This window comes from Sardina pilchardus, chromosome 10, assembly GCF_963854185.1.
Source record: "Sardina pilchardus chromosome 10, fSarPil1.1, whole genome shotgun sequence".
Lineage (NCBI taxonomy): Eukaryota > Metazoa > Chordata > Actinopteri > Clupeiformes > Clupeidae > Sardina > Sardina pilchardus.
In genome coordinates this window covers 26,825,971-26,840,834 of record NC_085003.1, presented here as the reverse complement: position 1 = coordinate 26,840,834, position 14,864 = coordinate 26,825,971, and the positions used below count along the sequence as shown (strand labels likewise).

Sequence of the window (14,864 nt, the reverse complement as noted above, 5' to 3'; positions counted from 1 at the left end):
TTCGTGCACCAAGCAACAGTTTGATTGACGTACGACTCAGCCTCGACTACCGATTTTATTGCTCTCCTTTGAACTATTGGACATAAGTTAACACTACGCCTGTGGGCGTATGTGTATTTATTTTCAATTGGCCAGGGTCGAACGAAAAAGCGGGACAGATGCTCAATTTGCGTGAGGCGGGACAAAGGGTAAAATTGCTGTACAGTACAACGTAAAGCGGGACAGGTGGTCACCCTAAGTCTGAGGAAGGGCTGTAAAATACAGTATTTGCAAAGCACTATAGATACAATGGGTTGTTCTTATATGATATTTTGAGGCTAGTTCAGTGGCTTAAAATGGCAAAAATAAATATTTGAAATAATGCCCTCTAAATTGTGGAATATTTATTTTGTATTTATTTATTTTTACAAGACAGCTTGAAGGTTAGGCTGCTAGAGCAGGCTAGTTCAGTGGCATAAATGATGGTTAGGCTACTGAGTATTCCTGTAAGCCACATGTAATGGAACTCACTTGAATTAGTGAGATTTGTCGAAATAAGACAGAATTTGCCTTTAGCTTAATTGCAGCTAATACTTCAGGGTATCAGGCCAACCAGGGGTCAAGGCTGAAGAGTGAAAACCCTACAGAAATAAATACTGGTCCTTTATAAAATAGCTTTGAGACAGTTCTGTTAAAACAACAGTCTGCACCAAATGCCCTAACACTGAAATGAAGAAGGCACATTCAGTAGGCCTACAGTGTTTGGACAACTGGAAAACACTGACATTTGATTAACACATTTTTCTTCTGTACAGTTTTGTGAAAGGTGTGAGAGTTTTTTTTTTTAATGAGACAGTTAGATTAAACAGTAGATGGCGCCAAACTCTGTGCCCCATCTAGTGTGAATGCTGAACAGTTCAAGTGAGGACATTTACTCAGGTTATGGTTGAAATGCTGAAAGGTGTTCAGAGTATTCATCGGAGGGTAGTCCAAGAGAATGATGATTTGTATAGGACTGCACTGTCAGGGAGTCTGGCTCATCTATGAATGGCCGTCAGGTGAGGAGCAAGACACTGATGACTAATGACGTAGGCTAAAGACAATAGACGTCCTCGGTATGAGAACAAGATAGCCTGCTATAAGATCAATCTTTGGAGTAGTATTGGCAGTCTGTGTTGTATTTCTGCACAAGATGCATGATCAATGGGTGTAATTCAAATGACTGTACACTTGGATAGTCCTTAAACCTATCAGACCAACGATCTGGATGCACCTGGGCCATAAGCCAGTTTGTGATTGGTTCCAGCAAACGGGGACAGGAAGCAGGAGAGATCTGTGCAGGTTTCGTCTGAGCTGAAGGGCAAAATCCAACACCCATGAACAGGATAGAAATGTGGAAATGATCTCTCCACGCCAAGCTTTATCTGGATGAAAATGACAAAACATTTACAAACAATGATTATTATTAATATTTTAAAACGTTTTCCATTTAGTGCTGTGTAGGCTGTCATTTGAATAAATGGATAGGCTATATATTCAGTGAAAACACTAAATCTTTTTGTTGTAGGTCATACAATAATATACAGCGCTGAACACTTGAAATGAGAGTTTGTCATTTACAATTTTCAAAGTTTCATGGAAATGTGACTTGGACATAAAGTAATATTCTGACAAATTCCTTCTGTGTGCAAGTAGGCCTACGTTTGTGCAAGGTGTTTCGCCGACGCTGTAGGCCAGCCTAACAAACACAGGATTATGCCAATCCGCTAGGTGGCAGTAATGTTATAATGTAGTTAAAATAATAAGTGTTGTTAGTTGTTTCACATAACCAGAAGAAGACTCCAAGCTGGTAGCTAACAGATTATTGTGAATCAACAATCAAGTTTTCAGTATTGAATATGGATATCCTTAAAGCCGAAATCGCAAGGAAGAGGAAGGTGATGGAAGAGAAACACCTTGTAGATGTGAGTAACAGGTACTAACCTCGCTGTAGTGATGGAAGAAAGTATTGTACGCTAGCTATGCTAACGTAGCTTAGTTATCATAGCCAGCATATGTGGCAGCTAGCCATTCTCAGCGTTTAAAATCCTTTTCTAAAATTTGTATAGCTAGATCTACCCATATAATACTGCCGATTCTTTTCTGAAATGGTCGGTTCCACGAAAACACCACTCATGAAAGTTATAGCAAGGAGTGTTGGTTATTTTGTGTAACATGCTAGCCACGTAACATTAGCCACATAACGTTGTTTGTTAGTGGTCTAATTCGTGTGTGTTTTGATGTTGCAATTATATGTGCGCTTTTTACCTAGGTCGCCTTTGTAGCTTTTAAATGTGTATGACACACACGGGTTATTATTAGGTGTGTGTGTGTGTGTGTGTGTGTGTGTGTGTGTGTGTGTGTTGTGTGTGTGTGGTGTGTGTGTGTGTGTGTGTGTGTGTGTGTGTGTGTGTGTGTGTGTGTGTGTGTGTGTGTGTGTGTGTGTGTGTGGGGTGTAGGTTTACTTGCAGTGTGATGTCATTTTGCGTCCCCGTTCTATTTTTAATTTGTTTTTGTTTATTATCAAGGATTCCAAAAAATACTTCAAGCGAGCTGATCTTGCACGGAAGGAGGAGGAAGAGTATTACAAAAGATGTGGTTACAAGGTAACTCTCACCATACATTGCAATGATCACCATGCAGTTAGTCAAATCTGACTTCATATTGAAATGTATGTAGTCTCTAGTCACCACAGAAAAGTCCAACAGAGTATTATGCTGTTGTCAGTGCATATTGATTTTGTTAAATTAATTTATTAACTATGAGGTTGCTACTGTGTTTGTTATATTGGAGCAGTGTTTTTATGAACTGTGTCAAAATGTGAATCTTAGGCTACATTTACAGTGATTGAGGGCAGTCAGTGCGGCCCTATTTGTAATCTCTTTGACAGAAGTTGCAAACAAGCATAACAGACTGATTCAGATCTGTTTTGCCTTGAAACTTGTTAAGGTTTGTCTAAACAAATTGGAAATGACCAAAACCATGCAGTGTAAACGTAGCCTTTATGTGTTCAATTAAATTGTTCTCTCACCATTTAATTTATTTACCCGTTATTCTAACCCCCACATACACTTGGACTGAGGGGGCTGGAAGACAAGACTGTAACGAGCCCCTGACCCAGTTTATGTGACCTACATGACCCCCCCCCCCCCCCCCCCCCCCTCCCTTTAACCAACTGTCCCTCTGTCCTTGTTGCATGTGTAGGTTGCTATTGAAAAGCCCGCGGGACAGGTAGGACTCAGACAGAGCCTCCGTGCCGACTGCTCTGTGTTTAGGTCTTGGAGCATGTGTCAGGCCTTAAAGGGATAGTTCGGGTTTTAAGACACAAAGTTATATGGGTTCCCTGTCAGCAACGTTGTGCATCAGCACTGACTTACCCCCCGACAGCGTCCTGTGAGCCGAGATCCAGCCGGTTTTTGATGCTGAAGAAAGTAGTCCGGCAAGTTGCTGGGGTCACAAAAGTAAAGTGTTTTTCTTCTCAAAGCCATATGCGTTCAAAAGAGTGATATATTTGCACCACAAAAACGTTGTCCAGGAAAAATTCAAACCTCGTTATCACTTGGCACTATTTTTCTCGATTCCTATCACTGCGCGCTACTGACAGCTGAAGGCTGCGCAGGAATCAAAAACCGGCTGGATCTCGGCTCACAGGATGCTGTCGGGGGGTAAGTCAGTGCTGATGCACAACGTTGCTGACAGGGAACCCATATAACTTCGTGTCTTAAAACCCAAACTATCCCTTTAAGCTCCAGCTGTCTGGTCCTTGCATGGAAAAAGAATGAGTGGTGTATCTTGGACAGGTGTGGTTAGCTTGGCCGCTCAGTGTTGCACAAAGTTGTTGGACTTGGCAGCAATGTGGAGCAATCCTTCAGGTTTTTTTTTTTTTTTTTTTTTTCAAGTGATGATTGGAATTGCATTTCAATGTTTTTTTTTTTTTTGCAAGTGCATTTTGTTTGTGCAAGACTGGGATTTGTTTGGTTAAGTTGAATGTCTTGGTATGGAAAACTGAATTGATATTCCAGTTAAAGTCTGGGTCTTTCTGAGGCCGTCTCTCTCCACCATCAAGAGTAATGGTTAGGAATTTTGTGGTGTGTTGCACTTCGACCTCTGATTTTGTGCAAATATTTGTTGTTGTTGTTGTTGTTGTTGTTTTCCCTTTATTTCTTCATTCAAGATGCTCCAAGTAAGATTTGCCAGAGGCACATATCAGTGCATGTTTGTTTTTTGAGAGACCGCATGAGTCAATAGTGCATCTCAGACTGGGAAAACTGCCCTTCCCATTCCCATCTCATTGCTGTTTCAGTCATCTCTAGACAGAGCACATGGATTGGCCATTTGCCATTTTGCTTGGACTCGTTCAGGTGTGATAGACATGAGAGGGCCATGAGATGGGCTTTCATACATCTTCATGTGGTGAGGGCAAGGCTTTTTCTCCAGGAATCTTGATCAATTCCAATGCTGCATTTTGTGCTACTGCATTTCTACTCGTCAGCGTCAGGCATCTTAAGGTAGGCGGCTTGGAGCATAATTTGCATTGCATGTGGTAGAGTTGTCATCTCGCAATAGAGCAGTAGGGACAAGTTGCCGGAGCTTTTGGTGTCGGTGTGTTGTTGTCAGGGTAAAGCCCCCTCCCCTCCCCTCCCCTAAAACGGTTTCCATAACATGTCGACTGAGATGCACTGAATGATTTGCCATGCATCCCAAGTTGTGCTTGTGAGCCCTGATGACTTGAGTTTTCATTTCCCATTTGCGCTTTAATCATTCACTTCTGTCTACTCTGCTCTCTCTCAACATCGCACACGTTGCAGCCAGAGGAGAAAAAGGAAGAGGCGAAGCCATCCAGTTCAACCAATCCCGTGCTCGAGCTGGAGCTGACGGAGGAGAAACTTCCGATGTCCCTCTCTCGACAGGAGGTACACATGCATTCTGTTTCCAGGGCTTACATTTCTCAGGCACTGTGCCTGATTTCAGGCCTGGGCAGGGCTGTTTTAAGATTTGACTGCCTAATGTACAGTATACCAGCTTCAGACATTTCTGGTAATTACAGACATGAAAGTATTCCTTACTTTAAGCCCTGTGTTTTATGTCATACAATGTTGCATCATGTTCTGAACCAAGCAAATGCCTACAGTTCCAGTAGTTAAAGGGACACTTCACCGATTAGCATTAAGCTTTGCATCTTTAGAAAACCAGTCATGTTTTTGAATGGTCGTGCATCATTCCCTCAGTTTGCCTTGAGATGGGAGAAATACAGATTTCAATGAAACCCATGAATAGGACTTCCTGCTTTCAATGATGTAAAATAAAGCAGGAAGTCCAACATTGAAATTCGTATTTCTCCCATCTCAAGGCAAACTGAGGGAATGATGCACGGCCATTCAAAAACATGACTGGTTTTCTAAAGATGCAAAGCTTAATGCTAATCGGTGAAGAAGAAGACGCAGACAAAGGCAACACATTAGCAATGATGGAAATGGCAGCTGAGTTAGTTCATGAGATGTTTATGGTTATGGTAGTTTGTTCAAAGCAACTTCTAGTATATGAATGCGGCATATATACAAATATATTTGAAAAGCCTACATTAATAATAATAATAACAATAGTAAAAATAGCAACAGTAGTTTTAACAACAGCATTAATAATGATAATTATAACAAGATTTCCATCAATAATGGAAATAATGAGTGTTCATATTAACAGAAAACATAAACATAGAAAACAGAGAATTGATTAATGTTTAGAGGTTTAGATGTTTAGAGGTCCTGGGTAGATGCTGTAAGGATACCATATCATGGATGCTTTGCAAATGGCAGTCCATGAGTTGTGTGGTTTCTAATGCAGGTGTTATTGGTAGTAGTTTGTAGTAGATATGTTGTGTGTGTGTGTATTTCATGGAGGTCATGATCATGTATGATGTGTCCAGGTGATCCGCCGGCTTCGGGAGCGTGGAGAGCCTGTCCGGCTGTTTGGCGAGTCCGACTATGAAGCCTTCCAGAGGCTGAGGAAAATTGAGATCCTCGCACCAGAAGTCAACAAGGCAAGGCTACTAGCCATCATTAGATCACACCATCGCATTACACCATTCCACTAACCATCACATCACATCATTCCACTAACCATCATCACATCACATCATTCCACTAACCATCATCACATCACACCATTCCACTAACCATTATCACGTCACATCATTCCACTAACCATCATCACATCACATCATTCCACTAACCATCATCACATCACACCATTCCACTAACCATTATCACATCACATCATTCCACTAACCATCATCACATCACATCACATCATTCCACTAACCATCATCACATCACATCATTCCACTAACCATCATCACAGCAAATCACGTCACACCATTCCACTAACCATCATCACATCACACCACACCATTCCATCAATCATCATCACATCACATCTTATCACATAATCACATCATTCTATTAGCAATCATCACATCACACCATTCCACTATCTTCATAATTTCACTAAACCTCTTTAATCAGGTTGATTTAATCTTTTTAACCGTTTGAAATACACATTGTATATGTGCTGCGGCTGCCATAGCAACATAAGTGGCAGACATGTTTTCTCACCCTGCTTCCACATACTGTACACATGTGTGGCTTTGCCCCTAGTGCTAGCTTGCCTTGACTGGCCAGTGCTGTAATACCTGTGTGTGTCTGTGTCTGTGTCTGTGTCTGTGTCTGTGTCTGTGTGTGTGTGTGTGTGTGTGTGTGTGTGTGTGCGCAGGGCTTGAGGAATGACCTGAAGGCTGCCATGGACAAGATTGACCAGCAGTACCTCAATGAGGTTGTGGGAGGACAAGAGGCCGGTGAGGTCGACACACAGCACGACCTGAAAGTGCACGAAGAGAACACCACCATAGAGGAACTGCAGGTACACACACACACACACACACACACACACACACACACACACACACACTAGCCTACCTGACATGTAAAACAGTGTTATTGTACTTAATTTTGGTACTACTTCACATTTAGTGCTATTGCTCAATAATAGACTGGTTATGGAATGTATTGCTACAAAGTTCTGTTGTGATAGTACATTTTGTCCACCAGGTGGTGCTATCATTCCTCTCAATAGCTGCTGAAATGCAGCCGTTGGTTCCAAGCATTCAGCATTCGAAGCTTCAGCACACATGCTCGTTCCTAATAGGCTCAGGAATGTAACAAAAGCTTGATGACATGCCAGAAACATTTTGGTTTTGTCATTATTGTTCATGAAATAATGATGTTTGTTTGTTTGTTTGTTTTGTTATTTTGCAGGCATTGGGAGAGTCCTTGGGCACTGGAGATGACAATGGTGACCAGGACGTCATTCACAAAGTCTTGAGGGTGAGAGAAGAGTTTCTGAACTACATTTATTAATTTAGCAGACACTGTTGCCCAAAGCAATTTACATGTGTCAGCTATATTACAAGGGATTACATGGTCCCTGGAGCAACTTGGCGTTGAGTGCCTTGCTCAAGGGCACAACAGTGGAAGCTGGGAATTTCAGACAATTGCATGTTAGCTCAGCTCCTGTGTAGCCACTACACTACCACCGCTAGATCATAAAGGAATATTAAAGGCACAAATTAATGAGGTGAACGATTCTCTCTCGTATGTGTGTGTGTGTGTGTGTGTGTGTGATGTAGTTCTTGTTAGGTGTGTGGGCTAAGGACCTGAATTCAAGAGAGGATCATGTCAAGCGAAGTGTCCAGGGCAAGCTGGCCAGTGCTACTCAGTCACAGACGGAATCTTACCTCAAGCCCCTCTTCAGGAAGCTGCGCAAGAAGGTACGACTGTCTGATATGTTGATGAACGAGCATGTTACAAAAGAACTTATTGGGTGTCTATTGGTTCCCTTTTTTACCTGTACAGTAATTTCCTGTGTATTAGCTGCACTGTATATTAGCCACAGGGCAGTGTTTTATGCAAGTTAAAAGAAACAAAACCGTATTAATACCATGTTAACTGCCCCCATGTATTAACCTCATAGCTGAAGAAATTCTGCAAAATCAATGTGTAAGCCGTGACTAATAGTTGGGGAATTACGGTATTCATTTTCCCACATTGAGGGACGAAGGAAGGTGTTTCATGTGGTGGGAATACTCTTACGTTTAAGCTTTTCTTCTCCTGTTTTTCAGACTTTGCCCGCAGACATCAAAGAGTCCATCACAGACATTATCAAGTTCATGCTGCAGAGAGAATATGTGAAGGTAGGCGCTGTCACCCATTCACCCCATCAACTATTGCACTCCAGACAGACTTGAACACATTCTTGTACGTCTTCCTTAATCAGGCAATGTAACCCAATGAAGAGTTTTCCCCCAGTAGACTTATGGGATTTGCATTGCCTGTGCATTGCATCTGTGTACATACATACATACATACATATATACATTTAATTATTCAGCTGATATATTTATTTATCCCAAACGACTTACCAAAAAGGAAGATATTCAGGCCACTATACGACAAGGACGTTAGTATAGAATGTAATGTTTGCATAGAATGTTGGTGCAGCAGTAAGCACAGCATTTGACTCTTCTAAGAGCGGTTTCATCTTATATCAGCTTGTTTGGTGAGTACCGTAATCGTAATTGTAGGCCTACCACTGCGGTGTGTGTATAGTAGTGGTTCCTATTGTACCTGGTCATCATCGGTGTATTTAACATCAGAGTGTTGTGTCCACAGGCCAATGATGCCTACCTACAGATGGCCATTGGCAACGCCCCCTGGCCCATCGGAGTGACCATGGTGGGCATCCACGCCCGTACGGGACGAGAGAAGATCTTCTCCAAACACGTGGCACACGTGCTGAACGACGAGACCCAGCGCAAGTACATCCAGGTGTGTGTGTGTGTGTGTGTGTGTGTGTGTGTGTGTGTGTTTCAAAGGTGGACTGAAACATGTTTGCACACTTTTCACTCTTCTCATCAGCTCTGTGACTTGGAAACATTTGTGGTGTGTGTGTGTGTGTGTGTGTGTGTGTGTGTGTGTGTGTGTGTGGACAGACAGTGTGAACATGTGGTGTCTTGTGGCTGTGGTCTGACTTGGTCTTGTCCTTTTGTCTGTAATCTGTAGGGAATGAAGAGGTTGATGACCATCTGCCAGAAGCATTTCTCCACAGACCCCTCTAAGTGTGTGGAGTACAAGGCCCTCTGATTTTCTACGGAGATGATGTCCTTTGTGTGTGTGTGTGTTTGTGTACACACACAATAAACACTCACACATTTGTCCATGTGTAAATAGAGGAGGACATGTCATTCTTCAAGTTATTTTTACACAAATGTCCCAACACTGCTTCATCATGCATTGTCAGTGTGATAATATTTTCAGTGTCACAAACGGCAATGGGCTACAGCTATGTGTGTCGACTGGCTGTGTGTGCGTGCATGCGTGTGTGTGTGTGTGCGTGCGTGCGTGCGTGTGTGTGTGCGCATGCGAGAGAGGAAAGAAAAGCAAAGCAGAATTGTTTTTTTGGGGCTGATGAGGGACGAGGTGCCTAAGTTTTATTATGCAGATCTCTCCAGACCAGTGTGGAGTGGTGGGTGGAAATGGCCTATTTTAGAGCGGCGTCTATTTTAGGACCCAAACTGTCTTTGACCATCGTGTTCACCTGTATTTTTGTGTTTTAATTAAACATTCTCAACCAAGTTCTCCTGTTGACATTTATGATGGGGGTATGTGTTTGACTGACTGCTCATGTGTGTACATGTGTGTATGTGTTTGACTGACAATATGTGTGTGTGTGTGTGTGTATGAAGAGATAGATTACTCATTACTTCATTCCTCCCCTTGGTCACCAACGATGGTGTCACACTGGAATGAAGCCCACAGGAAACACACACACACACACACACACACACACACACGTCATGACACACACTTGGCAAGAGCACTGGGTCCTGACTCACTGGGTTTAGTCTGAGGAAAGTGGCTCCAGATTTAGCTTTCTCCATCCCTCCTTATCTGCACTTCCCAGATCGGGACACGGAGTGCTGGCGTAGGACGGATGGAGTGACTCCACTGTGTTCCTGTGACGCCGTCAACAGTGAGGCAGTGAGTCACAGGGCAAAGGCAGCCTCTCTCTCTCTCTCTCTCTCTCTCTCTCTCTCTCTCTCTCTCTCTCCATCTCTGTGTCTCCCTTGCTCTCTCTCTCTGTCTCCCTCTCTCCATCTCTGTCTCTCTCCCTTGCTGGCTCTCTCTCTTTCTCTTCTTCTTTCTTTCTCTCTCTACTCTTCTGTTCAGGCTACGTTTCCCTGCTAATCCAAGCCCTCTATCTGTTCCTATCTGCCCCCCACCCCCTCCCCCCAACTACATCTAAACCTGCACTGCATTCCATCACACTTTCATTCAAGCTCCAGATCTCTCCTCCCACCCTCTCTCCTGTCGTACAACGTTTGCACATTCCTCTGTCCTCTCTGATAGACGTCTGTTGGATAAGCGATTGTCACCGTTGATCAACTTTCCCCCTCTCCTTCCTGTTCCTCTGTCTCTCTCGCTCTTATCTCCTCTCCTTCCTCACACGCCGCCATCGTCCTTTGCTTTTACTCTCTACTGTCCTTTCTGATGCGAATATTGATAGCACAGATGAATGGACAGCCAGTCAGCCAATAGGAAGGGGGGAAAAAAATCAGGAGCAGAGTTTTGTTTACAGTGATGTGCATCAAGGGAGTGACGGCATGACTTGCCATGAAGGTCCTCCAGCTGTTCTAACTAAACAGGAAAATAGTCAGGGCTTAGATGTCCCTCCAGGCTGACGTTGGTCATCCCATGTTACGTGGACCACACTGAATCAGACCCTGATAATAAACTCTCCCTCTGCTTCCTGTCACTCGCTCCTCTCTAGCCCCTCCTCCCCCTTGTCCTTCGCTCTTACCATCATGGGTGCGCCTCATTCAGCTTGTATACGTTCTCCCTTCCTACTCGGGCCTCAATCCTCACTGATCTACATAAAGAATGATGGGGCGGCAACAATTGGATAGTCTATCCAGTTTTAGTTATAGATCAGTGGGAACGGCCATTGAGGAGAGATGTTGAGAGGCACCCCATGTCTCTCCTTCCTCTCCTCCACCTCCTCAGCTTCAAGCCTGCACCAGAGATCCTTGATTACTCCGCTTTATGTCCTTGCTTCTTGCCCTCCTCCTCTTCTCCTCTCTTGATCTCCCCTCCTCCTCTCCTCTCTTGCCCTCCCCTCTTCCTCCTCTCCTCCTCTTTTGCCCTCCTCCTCTCCTCTCTTGCCCTCCCCTCCTCCTCTCCTTTCTTGCCCTCCCCTCCTCCTCTCCTCTCTTGCTCTCTCCTCCTTCTCTTCCCTCTTCCTCCTCTCCTCTTTTGCCCTCCCCTCCCCCTCCTCTCCTCTCTTGCTCTCTCCTCCTTCTCTCCCCTTCTCCTCTTCTCCTCTCTTGACCTCCTCTCCTCTCTTGCCCTCCCCTCCCCCTCCTCTCCTCTCTTGCCCTCCCCTCCCCCTCCTCTCCTCTCTTGCCCTCCCCTCCCCCTCCTCTCCTCTCTTGCCCTCCCCTCCCCCTCCTCTCCTCTCTTGCCCTCCCCTCTTCCTCCTCTCCTCTCTTGCTCTCTCCTCCTTCTCTTCCCTCTTCCTCCTCTCCTCTCTTGCCCTCCCCTCCCCCTCCTCTCCTCTCTTGCCCTCTCCTCCTCTCCTCTTCCCTTTGCTCATATGCCTTCTACTCTCACTTTCTCTCTGCTCTACTCTAGGTCATCGAAATCTGAACTTTCCATCTTGGCTACTTTCCCCCCCTCCCCCACAAGAAGCCTCTACGCAACAGTATCCCCTGGTCAGACAGGGGGCATGAACGGATGGGACTTCAAATGGCCAGAGCCAGACAGAGTTCATGAACCGAAAAGGCTCACAAGTGCTGCTCTTTCTCTCTCGCTGCCCCCTCCCCTATCTCACCCAGCTCAAATCTCGTGGGCTACCCCTTAGAAAAAAAAATCTGGTTCATAGCACGCACCACACATCCTCATGACAGCTGTTTCCATGGCGCCAGGATGCTCCATGCTATAAACAAAAGTATTTCAAAACTGCCTTCGGCACCGAGAAAAAAAGCGAGTACAGTGAAAGAGAAAAGAAAAATAGCAGGGACCACTTTCTCATGGCGCAACGCAGTAACGGCTTCCAGCTGTTCTCGAAGGCCGGAACGCATTGCTCCTGACTCCGCCCAACCTCCCGAGCATTGCCATGGGAACCCTGCTTGCGAGAGATACCGGATTTTTATTAGACTGAAGGCCTAGTTGTGAAAATGAACAGCTGGACTCTCTAAAGGTCTCTTTCTTGCTAGTTGCTTTAGTTCTGAGCCCAAGATTTCTTTTGTTGTTTCGTTGTACTTTGTAGTTTCTTGGCTTCTGTAGCTCTATGGACACTACCACTACAAAACTTACTATTACACATTCAATTTTCTTTATTTCTATCATTCTATAATTCAGGCTTTTCTATCCACAAGGCTAAAACGATTAAATTAATGCAAACATGCACTGTATCAAATGTACATACTGTAAATAAAGTTTAAAGTCAGTTTTACGGTAAAGAATAGAGTAGCCGGTGCTTCAGTGACCTTCAGGATTACTTGTGACCTCTCTACACCCAGAGCCAGCTACTTCTGAAAGAACACGAGGGATAATCAATCAATCAGCACAGTCATTAGAGTTTAGATTGGCATTCCATTCCAAAGCAAATCTTCCCTCCCTCCCTCCCTCCCTCTCTCTACCTCTCTCTTTCTCTCTCTTCCTCTAGCTCCAGCCTCCACACAGCTGACGACAACATCCTGAACTGAGCTTGTTTCCAACACCACCACCTCGACCTCTCCGGAGAAGAAAAGACCCAGAACATTCCTTCATACAGTCACTGCTCCATCTCTGGAGGGTTCCGAATGCCAGCTGAGCGTATTCAGATTCCAAACGCACGGAAACACAGCAATAACAGAACAGAGAAGAGAAAAGAAATCCGACTTGTGGGGCTTCCATCTCAAACAATGGCAGCTGTGACGGCTGCCTATTTACTTTCCCCAATGTTTTTCCCGTTGCCGGGGGAAACCCTTATCCATTGTCTGGAGTGCAAACATCCTCAGCAGGAAACAGAGTCCTCCCAAGGGATACAAACATTCCTAGAGAAGGAAGTCAAAGTGGGGAGGGGTGGGGAGGGGTGGGGAGGAGTGGGGAGTGGGGGATTCATCTCAACAATCCCGGTCTTCCAAGCAGACATGGCGTAAGGCCAACGGGCCCCTCAGAGAGAGGAAAAGAGATAGGAGGTGTGAATTCTTCCCGGTGGATTACAGATCATCTCACTCCATCTCACACTGACTCAGGCCTTCCACCACTTAATATTCATGTGAGGAAGTAATTTCATCATGGATGAAGTAATTTTCATACAGTGTTGTATGCAAGTTAAGAGAAACAGAACCGTATTAACACCCCCCCCCCCCTCGTATTAAGAAATTTTGCAAAATCAATGTACAGTATAAGCCGCGGCTAATAGTCGGGAAATTGCTGTAGTACAACAAATTCAAACTTGTCTATACAGCAGAAACTATACAGCAGGTGGGAGAGAGGGGATGGGGCTCAGTATCATTTGAGCTGGAGGAGGAAAAGGGTCAGTCGTTCTTGGAGAAATGAGCATTTCTCTACGCATGACTAAGATGCAGAGAGTACTGGCTGTGAATGTTCCTCCCTCTTCCATGTTAGTGAGGATCGGGCTTCAGTGGTGACGTGAGAGTGTATAAAGGGACATGTGGTTGATCTTAGCAGAATCTACTCAACACAGCTGTGGAATATGGACAGACACACACACACACACACACACACACACACACACACACACACAGACAACAGGAAAATATGAGACTGATGGGTTTAAGACTCATCATGCTAACCACAGTATAGACTACTGCATTTAAGTGATTGAAAAAACCTAAACAAGTCGGCTGTCAAGTTTCCTGAGGTAAAATATTGAGTGTAAAAGTAAGAGTAAGTAAGTAAGAAGTGTGTGGTGTTAGATACATTGCATATTTACACATGGGTAACTATATAGGTAAGGCATAGTGGCCATAAGGCATGCCCCACATAACAGGCAAGACATAGTGGTCATAGAAGCTGGACAGGACTGAAAAACAGAGACAAAGGACAAAGAAAAGACAGAGACAGTTTCACCATCATCATCATCATCATCATCATCATCACCACCACGAGCCCAGGAGCGGCGCTGAGGTCAGTCCTGGCACACAGCTGCAGACCACTCCCTCCTCTTACCTCAGAGATGGCTACGCAGACGGAGGATCCCAGTAGGCTTGTGAAGCAGCCGTTAGTCCAGTTCGCCGAGATTTACCGCCCCTCTTTGGCACACATGCAGGACTGGGGGGCGCTCCACAATCTGGGCTGGACAGTGGTGTACTGTACACACACTCACACACACACACACACACACACACCCTAACAGAGTGTACTGCGGGTGATGTCGAATGATTTCCATGATCTGTAAACCGTAATCGTCAAGATTAAAATGATCAAGATAAAAAACAAGGTTCGAAATATTTCAATGAATCTAGATTACATAAAAGTTTCCCTTTCTGAAATAACACCCTTTTCTGTGATATTGCAATTGTTTGAGATGAACCTTACAGGTTATACAGACGTGTAGGAAAGGGATGCCATGGCCATAAAGGACATAACTCACTGCTGTAAGTCGGTCTGGCTAAAAAGGATCTCTAAACAAATACATGGAAATGTAAAATGTCAGAGAGAAAATGTGTAAATTCTAAGCTTTGTTTTTTGTAGCTATGTGTTCTGTGCCTGATACAATAGAATCGG

The 14,864-nt window shown here is 44.4% G+C and overlaps 1 protein-coding gene across 2 annotated transcripts; it reads left to right on the top strand.

Annotated features, from left to right (window-relative positions):
* The first annotated feature begins 1,808 nt into the window (after window positions 1–1,808).
* Window positions 1,809–9,703, top strand: prpf18 (PRP18 pre-mRNA processing factor 18 homolog (yeast)). Of its 2 annotated transcripts, XM_062547368.1 has the most exons (11): window positions 1,809–1,943; window positions 2,547–2,624; window positions 3,223–3,249; window positions 4,827–4,931; window positions 5,942–6,055; window positions 6,787–6,933; window positions 7,329–7,397; window positions 7,700–7,840; window positions 8,192–8,263; window positions 8,742–8,897; window positions 9,132–9,703. In XM_062547368.1, the coding sequence occupies exons 1-11, from the start codon at window positions 1,878–1,880 to the stop codon at window positions 9,210–9,212; spliced, it is 1,056 nt and encodes a 351-aa protein (XP_062403352.1). In that variant the 5' UTR covers window positions 1,809–1,877; the 3' UTR covers window positions 9,213–9,703. The 2 variants fall into 2 exon arrangements, with proteins under 2 accessions (XP_062403352.1, XP_062403353.1); XM_062547369.1 differs by lacking the exon at window positions 3,223–3,249 and having other exon boundaries at window positions 1,817–1,943.
* The last annotated feature ends 5,161 nt before the right edge of the window (window positions 9,704–14,864 follow it).